The 10609-nt window shown below is 44.8% G+C and overlaps 1 protein-coding gene and 1 gene segment (V, D, J or C); one reads left to right on the plus strand and one right to left on the minus strand.

Moving 5' to 3' along the window:
- The first annotated feature begins 453 nt into the window (after nt 1–453).
- LOC122191910 (trypsin I-P1) lies at nt 454–4269 on the plus strand. Its single transcript, XM_042892317.1, has 5 exons — nt 454–544; nt 1259–1424; nt 1970–2223; nt 2848–2984; nt 4017–4269. Exons 1-5 carry the CDS (start codon nt 505–507, stop codon nt 4164–4166), a joined length of 747 nt encoding a protein of 248 aa, XP_042748251.1. The 5' UTR covers nt 454–504; the 3' UTR covers nt 4167–4269.
- A 2088-nt stretch (nt 4270–6357) lies between these two features.
- LOC122191912 lies at nt 6358–8537 on the minus strand. The segment is given in 2 exon segments: nt 6358–7923; nt 8340–8537. Coding segments are annotated over 2 exon segments (345 nt in total).
- Nucleotides 8538–10609: the final 2072 nt, after the last annotated feature.

Here is a 10609-nt window from a genome sequence, read left to right on the forward strand (position 1 = left end):
TTTCTTGGGAATATTTTATTTGAATAAACATTATCCTACAGATAGAAAGAAGCATACTGCTGAAGAAAAGGAGTTTTCAAATCAACTTAAGAAATGGACAGAAATGATGTATTTTTTAGTGTATGTAAGGTATCTTTCAATCCACTACGTACAATAAAGCCTGCTTTCCTACAAATGACACCAGCAGAGAGATCTCAAAGGGTTACTGTGAGCACTTGCTGCAAGGAAACACTCGTCTTCCAAAACGCAAACGTTTCTTTGTTTGGAAAGTTTTTCTTTGAAATAATTAAACAGAACTCTATATCTTATGAAAGGCTTATGATTAACAGTTATTTGTAATTACTATCAGTACCTTCTAATGCCTACATTTGGATCTTCAAGTTTTCCACTGTTTTTTTTCCCCTGGACAAAACCTTGGGTTGAAGATAAGCCATTTCAGAAACTGTATTTCTAGCAGCTCCCGTTGCCAGTCCACCAGTCTGGGATCGAGGCTGTGTCACGATCATGAAATACTTACTGTTTGTCACCTTTGTTGGTGTGGCTGGTGAGTACATTTTTACTTCTACTTGCGTAATTTAAAATGAAACTTACTTCTGAGGAAACTTGTAGCACAGTCTGTCACGAGGAAGTGAAGTCGAGTTTACATTTGCAAAAGGCTTAAGGCAGAATGCTTCTACCTCTTTTGACTACTAACTGTCCATCCAGAATAACTTCTTTCACAAGACATGCATGCCATCATGGCTCCTGACCTGGGAACACTAAAGTGCTTACATAGGTTAAAAACAGAAACAAAAACGACTGTATACGTTGTATAAATTCACGACTCTTCCACTGAAGATGCATTACAAAGTACCTCTGACCAGGAAGTCCTGAAGCTACTGCAAATTCTCTGATTACGGGAGAGAGCTGTAAGGAAATACCACTGCAGTCTTGTGTTGTACTTTCATTGTCTGCTTCTACAGACAAGATCTTGGGACAGACAAACCTTTTATCTTATCCAATAAGAACGTTTCTATACTATGAAGTTCAGCCTGAGAAATAGCATCCAGGGCTTTAGACGCAAATAGACGGGCTGCCAATCTAAATTCAATCAGCTTATTTTAGGGAGAAGCCAACAAATGCGTGTTGGAGTTGGCCATAACTGCTGTTGCGTGCTTTTGTTTAGAATCAGAACCCACCTGCAAGATGTTTCGCTCAGTCATAGGGCCACAGAGTTCCTTATGCCAGATGTTAACGCATGCTATCTCTTATTTTGCAGTCGCCCTCCCCGTCAGCGATGGGGATGATGACAAGATTGTGGGAGGCTACACCTGTGGAAGGAGCGCGGCACCCTACCAGGTGTCTCTGAATTCTGGATATCACTTCTGTGGAGGTTCTCTCATCAGCAGCCAATGGGTGCTGTCAGCTGCTCACTGCTACAAGTCGTGAGTGGAAAAATATATATTCCATAATCTACCTCTTTTCTCCAGTTCACTTTTAACAGGAATGTACAGCTATGAGATCCAAACATCTAAATAACTCGGTTCTCACAGAAGACAACTGAGGAATGAGTGGGTCATTCAGAAAGGTGGGCTGACGCAGTACGAGTGGTTGTCCCCTTCTGCCAATGCTTTTCTGAATGCAGAGTACCTTCTGAAATGACAACACGGTAATCCAGCAAGTAATGTGCGCGGTCTCCTAGAAGCGGCATTAATTTGTTAAAGCTGAATTGCAGTAGAATAGGAAGAGGAATGATCTCATGCTGGTAGCAGTTTGTCTTCCAGGATGTTTGTACTGGCCGCTACACAATCCCTCATAAATTCACCACCAGCACTGGAAATAAGATCTTAGCATAGATCCCGAGAATTTGTTGCAGGACAAGAAAAGAACCCAGCATGAAAATACTGTTAAGACCCACAGCGATAGGCAGCTTTCTCACAACCGCGATGTCAGTGGCAGTAAAGTAAGTGACATTCCTTCCTTTTTCCAGTTCCATTCAAGTGAAGCTTGGGGAATACAACCTGGCAAGCACAGACGGCAGCGAGCAGACCATCAGTGCATCTAAAATCATCCGCCACTCTGGCTACAATTCCTACACACTGAACAACGATATCATGCTCATCAAACTGTCCAAAGCAGCCACACTCAACTCCTATGTCAGCACAGTTGCTCTGCCTACCAGCTGTCCGTCTGCTGGAACAACATGCCTGATCTCTGGATGGGGCAACACACTCAGCAGTGGCAGTAAGTGCTGGGTGGGAATGTACAGCGTCCTGAGCACCCTGGAGATGGTCTAAGATCTCACAGTTAAGTCCAAACAGTACAGGGTAAAGAACAGAGAAGTGCTGCACAGCAAGCAGCCGTTTCGGAGAACGATTTTGAATGATCAGTCCATGTAGGACAGCAATCAGTTAGCTGCTCTGATGGCAAGACTTCAAGATTTTTAATCTTGTTCTGTTTTGTGAAGATGGAATCATTGAAGTCATTCAAGTGCCCTTCACTAAGATGTCCACTCTTTTCCACCAGTGGTCAGAAGCGTAGGTGGAGACCAGTCCCTAATTCTCTGACCAAAACAAACCTGCACCAGAGCAGAAGGTACTTTGCCTGAGACCCAAGATTTCTTCACCGTGTCAGAGCAGTTCTTTGTTCTAAATCTGCCAGCTGAGGACTTTTCGATGCAGGGTAGAACAGAGGGCCCGCGAGTAGGATCTGTTTCATCTAAACAAATGGAATTTCAGCACAGAAGAAAAACGAGGACTGCTAAAACAGGGTGTCCGGCAATGACTTTTCTGTTAAGAAAGGAGTTTTTCCCAGGCTCTGAAATTAAATCAGATACGCCATCAATAATTTCTCTCTGTTTTCTTGTAGCTCTGTATCCAGATGTCTTGCAGTGTCTGGAAGCCCCTATACTCTCCTCAAGCCAGTGCAGCAGTGCTTACCCTGGTGAAATTACTAGTAACATGATGTGTGTTGGATACCTGAATGGAGGGAAAGATTCCTGCCAGGTAAAACAGCTGCCTCTCCAATCTGCACCTTTCCTGTCTTCTCCTAATAGAGGATGGTATCATGTGAGAAATACTCAATGGCATGTTTGAAACCGTTTTTTTAACTAGCGATGAAGGCTTAGTGTAGAGGTCGCTTATTGAATTGCTATGGCACTTGGACAGCTCAATACAAAGGGACAGATGTGATGATGAAAGAACAGGCACAATTGAGAACTGCTATGAAGCAAGGGAAAAAGAGTGCTCACCCACGTCAGAAGAGTCTACGTTGGCAGGGGAAAGCTCCACCAAGGAGGGATCTCCAGGAAGAGACCCTTCCCAGTGGCAGTCAGCCCTTAAATAAGGTCTAAGAGAGGTGCAGCCAGGCTCCATCCCTTGCAGTTGCACAGCTGAATTGCCTTCACTTGTGCTTCCAGGGCTGACCGGGTCCTTTCCCCAGGTGCTCAGTCAGTGATTCGGGCCATGACTCAACAATTTCCATACAGTTGGCAATTTTTCCACTCAGTTGATCTCTATTTATCCTTATTTATTTAAGATATGGAATGCCTCTGCCCCAATTCTCCACGTGCAGAGGGTGCTAGCTCTTGCACTTTGGGCTACTGAAAATGGAGAAGTGCTGCACCGGAGAATAAGCAATAATCACAGAGGCTGTAGCCTAGGATGCACATGTTAGGATCGGACTTGATGAGAATAAGACATCACTGTACCAATATCCAGGAAATTTGGAAAATGAACACACCTGGCAATTGCTCTGCTTGCTGCATTTGCCTGATTCTGTGGAAAAGCTTTGCAGAATCATGAGCAAGAAGAGTTTCATGAGCATCTGCCAAGAACGGCAGCCATGAAAACTAAGTAACTTACCGCTGTCTGTGATGCTTTAAAAGTACGGCATGTTAGCATCAGGTGTAGAACTGTAAGCAGAAATTGTCTTTGTGAGAAAAAGTCTCTCTCTCGAATCTCAGTCATTTCTGGGAAATATGGCTTATTGCTGATGCCGATAGCATTTGCTGAGCATCTGTATCTTTATCTGCACAGGGGGATTCCGGTGGCCCAGTAGTCTGCAATGGTCAGCTGCAGGGTATTGTTTCCTGGGGTTATGGATGTGCACAAAGAGGTTATCCCGGCGTTTACACTAAGGTTTGCAATTACGTTTCCTGGATTGAATCAACTATGTCTTCCTATTGAGACGCTCATTTTACGTGACCTGCTTTTCCTCCCCTTCATTTCCTTCTGCCTTGCAACTGGATGTACAAACCTTCACAAAAAATAAACATTTTCAGGCAGCCCATCTTTGTGCAGAGTTCCTCACATTACTTCCATGGGTTATCACATGGGGAACACAGACAACCAATATCACTGTCTATCAACCTACCTAATGTTTGTAGTGTATCTCAACTAGAAGAAGCTTGGGACAATTTTTAGCCTCAACTTCAGGAGTCCTTCAGTCAGTTATGCACAAGCATTTTGGAGTAGAAGATATTTTCCCTTTATAATCATAAAGTCAATGCTACGCATCCACGTAGAACAGCTGAAAGAGTGTGGTGAACTACAGAGGCAACATACTTGTATTACAGAAAACAGCTGCCAGCAAAACAAACACTCCCAATCACCCCCAACCCACAGTCATAGCACTGAACATTTCCTACTGCAAAATCACTGGAAGCTCTACCTGGGGAACGAAGGCAAGCTCTTGCTAGGGCTTGTTCTCTTATTGTACCAGTACTGTGACCTACCAAGGCTATTTTATCAAATTGCTGGGGCTTCTCTCCATAGCATTTTGCTCGTTGGACATGCTGGGCTTTCTGAGTTTTCCTGGAACAGTCAAAAGAACAGAGATGCTCCTGAGCTTTGGTTTTAAATTCCTGCTGCCCCAGTCAGCCTTGAGAGAGTCCATGAATAAAGTGCCAAAGTTGCCCATGGGCTGTGCAGCTGTCTCCTTGGGGGAAAAGGAAATGGAGAAAAGGAAAAAATGAGAGAAAAATCAGATGAAGAAAAGGAGAGGAGAAAAGTGGGGCACAAAGGAACAAAAGCCGTTTTCAAATGGAGAGGTTTTTGCTTAGCTCTTTCAGATGATTTATTGAGGATTTATTGCTCTTAGATAAGCAATAGGTGCCTGAGCCAGGAAAAAGTACAACATACAAACAGGATCATAGCATGGTATCCCACTGCTGTGAAAGTCCATGTTGAATTCCTTCTCAGCATCTTCCTTCATGGCTTGCTTTCTTTCCGGAAAAATCATGCTTGCCTTCAGTCTGTTTGTACCAGGAGGCAGAGTTCCTACCATGGAGCTGCTGGCAGTCGCAGGTTTTCCCTCCATGGCCAGTGTGAGTGGAGACTTACATAGCCTTGCCTGGTATTATCAGCCAAAAAGCAAATTTGTTACCTGATGTGCAATGAGCCAATTCCCACACACGTAAGAGAGATATTTCTTCTAATTTGGGCCCAGGTGCTGGAAAGTTCCTCCATGAGGAACAATCGGTTTTGAATTATCAGACCAAGACACTCTGCTTGATCAAAGTATTTTACATTTCTGTTGATTAAACACAGACAGTAGCCCCTTCTTTCTAAGCAAGGACATGTTTCTCCCTTCACGGAATTATCTAGATCTGTCTGTGTCCACAGCAGGCCCACAGGCCCAGAAAAGAAGGAAAGAGAAAAAGAGTGTCAGTGGTTCATGGGCCAGCCTGGCCCGATCTCATGACTAATGAGGTAGGGGATCCATGGACCCGCGCCCTGGCAGAGGGAAAAGGGTAAGAAGATGGGTATAACAACAGAGCAGCAGCAACGATCTGAGGAGGAACATTAGTTTACTAAATATGACATCAGAATGCAAGATAACAGAACAGAACACAATCCAATTGGAATAGAGGCCAACAAATCAAACAAAATGAGAGAGAGACAGTGTCCAAAATGAAGACCTTACTCTAAAGCTGCAGGCAAAAAGCAGCAAGGCAGCACACGCTTCTCTGCAGCGACCAAAGAAAGAGAGGCTCCCAGGAGCTCCACCTCCCTTCCTCTGGGTGCAAAGTCCTCTGGCGAATTTGCCTCCTTGTCTCCCCCTCTGAGAACCAAGCACCCAGAAACAGTGGTCCACGGAACTGGAACATTAACTCTGTAACTCCCAGTGCTTTGCATGATGTTATGATGTGGGATACTGACAACAAAAAAGTCATAAAAACAGAGCACACTCCCCTCTTAGAAGGTTCAGAAATATCCACCCGCTTTCATATGTTATCAGAGGGATGAAAATGTTGGAGGAGAGTGAAGAGGACGAGGAAGATGGGGGAAAATACATGTTTCTGTCTGTACACAGAGCGCATCCTTGACTAGGAGGGCTGGGCGTGTTGAGAAGAGTTGTTTGGAAACAGACCCTGTCCTCTGCCACTATCTACTCCATGTCTCAATGCCTCTTGTGGCAAAGAAGAAATTCCACTTTCTGGATTTGATATTCAAGACTTGATATCAAAATTGTTGAAATGTTCTTATGGGCTCTCCCTTCTTACCTGTTGGAACATCATTCATTTCACTGGTAGACCCTACCATGAAAAGGTAGCTTACAAAGTTGTTCCCTTTCTGTGCTTGCACTGGCTCTGGATGGAATGGGATTTCCCATATGGAAGCCCGTGAAGTACTGTGCTTTGCTCAGGCTGATATCACACCAAAGTTTTACCTATTGCTTGTTATCAAAGTCTGGGAAGAAAACTCTCTAACTCCGCTGTGGTGTTGGAAAGTGACATTAATTTAGCTCACCATTTGTACCGGCCAGCTTGACAAATCAAGCATGTGCTCTCGGAGTTCAGGTTCCACATTTAAACCGTTAAAACATACAGGTGCAATACGTTTCCCAGAAACATCACACATACTCATTCTTTCCCAAGCACTCATGAATACATGCTAACGTCTCTTCGAGCATGCGCAGCGAGGCTGTATGACCACCTCCTTCACCCCCTTTATTTCAGCAGAAAGGTAAATCATCGCGGAAAAAGCCGTTGCAAAGGGACGTGCCTGACGTTTGGCAATGGGGAAAATCAAGGGGAATGCTTAAAAGGAATAAAGGAGTTATCCTTCAAGGGCTTGACAAGGCTGGCTGCCCAGCTGAAGTGCCTCTTACACCAATGCACACGGCTTGGGAAACAAGCAGGAGATGCTGGAGTCTGTTGTGCCACTAGAAAGCCACAGTATAGTTGCCATCACTGAAACCTGGTGGGATGATTCGTATGTCTGGACTGTGGCTATTCAGCTGCTACCAGCTGTTCAGAAGGGACAGACAAGGAAGGAGGGGAGGTAGTGCTGCTATCTACATCATGAAAGGAATAGAATGTGAAGGCTTATCCCTAAAGTATAGTCATGAGCAAGTCAAAAGCCTATGGGTGATGCCAGAGACTGAGGCAGCAAAGGAAGCCTTGTGATCAGTGTCTACTACCGGTCACTCAATCAAGCAGAGCCTGTCAATGAGGTCTTCTGCCTCCGGCTACAGGAGGCATTGCGACTGCCAGCACTCATCCTGCTGGAGGACTTCAACCAAGGCACAATTCTTCCCGTTATCCAAACAATCTGCAGGGCTACTTTTCAGTGAATGCTGACAAGTTTAACAATATCACATGGAGAAGGGTTTGCGCTACGCTGCTCCAGCCTTCGTGTCACAGTGTATCTTGCTTTGCACAGAAATAAGTGCCCGAGTCATTGAGTAGGACATGATCTATCGTCACCGATAAGGAGTTCGCCTTAGTCCCACTACTCTGGAAGCGGCTTTTGAATTCCTCCTCAAAATCTGCCTTGGTACCCTCCACTGAACGTACAACCAGCTTCAAAGTGGCGTTCTTCCCCACTGGCAGCTTGTACCAGTACATGGTCCAGGCTCCACTCTCCTTGTGCGAACAGTTCAGAGTCAGAGAGTCTCCCAGTCGGACAACTGAGTCTGGGGTTTGCTGAAGAGCCCAGCCTGGAAAAGGAAAAAAACTGTGAGAATGGAATGGGTTCAAAGAGACACAAAGACACATGCTTGAATTACTAGATGGGATGCCAGCATGTGGAACACTGTCCCATTTCTCTGAAAGAGACATACAGGAGAAAGAAAAATATTCAAATATACTACTAATAATAGTTTATACTTTTTTTTTAATACTAGATTCACTGCCGTTGGCTGAAGTATTAAAATGTGACAGAAAAACCAAATAAGTAAATGTGAAGATCTGCAGAGTTTTTTGAGTAAGAGCCTGAGGAAAATTTCACCTCATTCATTGCTCATCCTCCCCAGGAAGCCTTGAGGAATGGAGCATTACCAACAACTGAACGCACTGTTGGAGCACCAGCAAAGGAAACAGTGAGATTTCTCAAGGGAGAACAAAATTTACTTACCTGTAGGAGCCAGGAAGGCCATAAGAACCCAGTAGGGAAACATGGGCAAAGTCTTATCTTCTTCAGCTGATCTGCCTGTGGTGACAGCACTGACCTAGAAGCTCTGATGTGTGAGGAGGAAGCCTTGAGGAAGGAGGAAATGCATGATGTTGGAGTGGGCAGGACAGCCTGAGACCGCCCACAAAGCAGTTAGTTAGAAAGCAGTCGGCTGGCTGGGAATTGTGTGAAATGCAGACAGTAGAAGGTGGCACAAAGGCTGAACAGCTGGCTTGACGTGTGTGTGTGTGTGTGTGTGTGTGTGTGTGTGTGTGTGTCTGTGTGTGTGTGTCTGTGCGCAGGCACAGGAACGTGCTGGGACTGATGGGAGCCTGAGTTTGAGACAAGGCATAGGGCTGCTTTGGGGTTTTCCTCTCTTCCTCTTGAAACAGCTGAGATCTTCACAAAGGAGTTATATTAATAAATAAATAAATAAATAAATAAAAATAATTAAAAAAAAAGCAGAGAAACAGGGCTTTGTTATTTTCTCCTACGCCCCACATCTAAGTTCCTGAAATTTCAACGATCCTGACCACACACAGTGCAGTGCTGGATCTTCTCTGTTCAGCCCTATGCTGTTCATGCCACGTTTGTGCTTTGTTCATCATCCTGCCTGCTCTGGGCTGTCAATGGCTTCAGTGTGAGAGTCATCAACTTCTTTGCAGGAGTGTAGAAGAGCACCTCCATCCTTCTACTTTCCCCCTGCTGACAGCTGGGTCTCTGACTGCAGGCTGTCTCATTCAGTAAGCACTTTGAGACTATTAAAGTGCACTGGTACTCGACACTGAGAGGAAGGGCTTCACAGGGACTGCAAACATTTGGGCGGAAGAAGTAAACAGTCAGTGCAGGTGGTGAGGGGGCATCAGTCCTGTGGGAGAGGCGAAGAAATAGTCTGAGGAGACAGCAAGTGTGACTCAGAAAAACTGTGAGGGAAGAGAAAGACACATCCTCCCTCGGCACAGGCAGGAGTGTGAGATTGGACTCCGTGAGAATTCCTCTGCTTGCACTGCATCTGTGGTTTACAAAAAGAGCGTGCATGCTCAATGTAAGCTGTGATGTGGGTGCAGTGGGGAAGCTACTGTACTCAGCCAGAAGGGTGAGGGCCTGCTATTCTGTATTTGCCATCCTGCTGCTTGCATGCACAATGGCAGATCACCTTAACACTGCACTGCTGCAGCACCTGTAGGTAATTCCAAGGAAGGAGACTGTCTTAATCACTGCACAGCTTATTGGAAGACTGAAGAAAGGCATCACAGATTAGGGTCTTGGTGTAAAACTCCCTGACTCCAACATGGTGTTAGAAAGTGGCATTCCTTTATTCCCCGTGACACATACTGGGTGACTTGACAAGCAAGCACATGCTCAGAGTCCAGGTTCTACATTTAAACAGTTAAGACATACATATGCAGTACACTGGCACACACATTCGTTCTTTTTCAAGGACTCATTCATATGTGCTGATGTCCCTCTAGGCATGCTCAGCAGCATCTAGCGTGGCCACCTACTTCTTCCACATTTTCCACCAACAGCTTAATCACTGAGACCTCTGACTAACTTTCAGCTGTCTTTCCCCAGTTTGGAAAATTCCCATTGCTTAATAAGCCAGGGTGTGCAACTTTTAAAGCAGTACATGTGGCATTCAAGATACCCTTGCACCTATTGGGTGCAGTAGATAAAAGTAATCTCTTATGTCACCTGTGCAAAATTATTGAGAACAGGACTGTTCACCCACTGGAGTAGAAATGGAAAGTTTTAGAACTATCTCTCATTGGTTTCTATTGCTAGACTTATATATTGATTCTTAAACCAACATACTAATTCCTAGTGCTGAACAAATCAACCAATATCATGGTGGAATCTTCTTTCCTTCTGGTTCATCTTCTTTGCATTTTTGTTGACACTCCATTTGATCACATTTCCCACCCTACCATGGAGGTGGTGTGATCTCCACTTTCATGTGGTCTTAGTTCAGGGTTGAAGAACGGGAGAAGAACGGCTTGAGAGCAGAGAGAGAGGAGAACGATTTGGGAGTGACACTGATCGTAATACTGTGGAGGATTTCCTGATCTTGCCCTCTAACAATAAGGAAAATATCTATCTTTAGAGTGCCAATGTGCACCAACCCTCCATGTCTCTCAGAAGTCCGACCATGAAATGGAGCAGCTTAATGTACTGGAGAGGAGTTTATGTACAGAAAGCAAGTGACTTTGAAGTGTTGTGTCCAAACTTGAGGC

Source organism: Lagopus leucura, unplaced genomic scaffold (assembly GCF_019238085.1).
Source record: "Lagopus leucura isolate 7727_CA_CO unplaced genomic scaffold, USGS_WTPT01 36950-0_obj-0_obj, whole genome shotgun sequence".
NCBI lineage: Eukaryota > Metazoa > Chordata > Aves > Galliformes > Phasianidae > Lagopus > Lagopus leucura.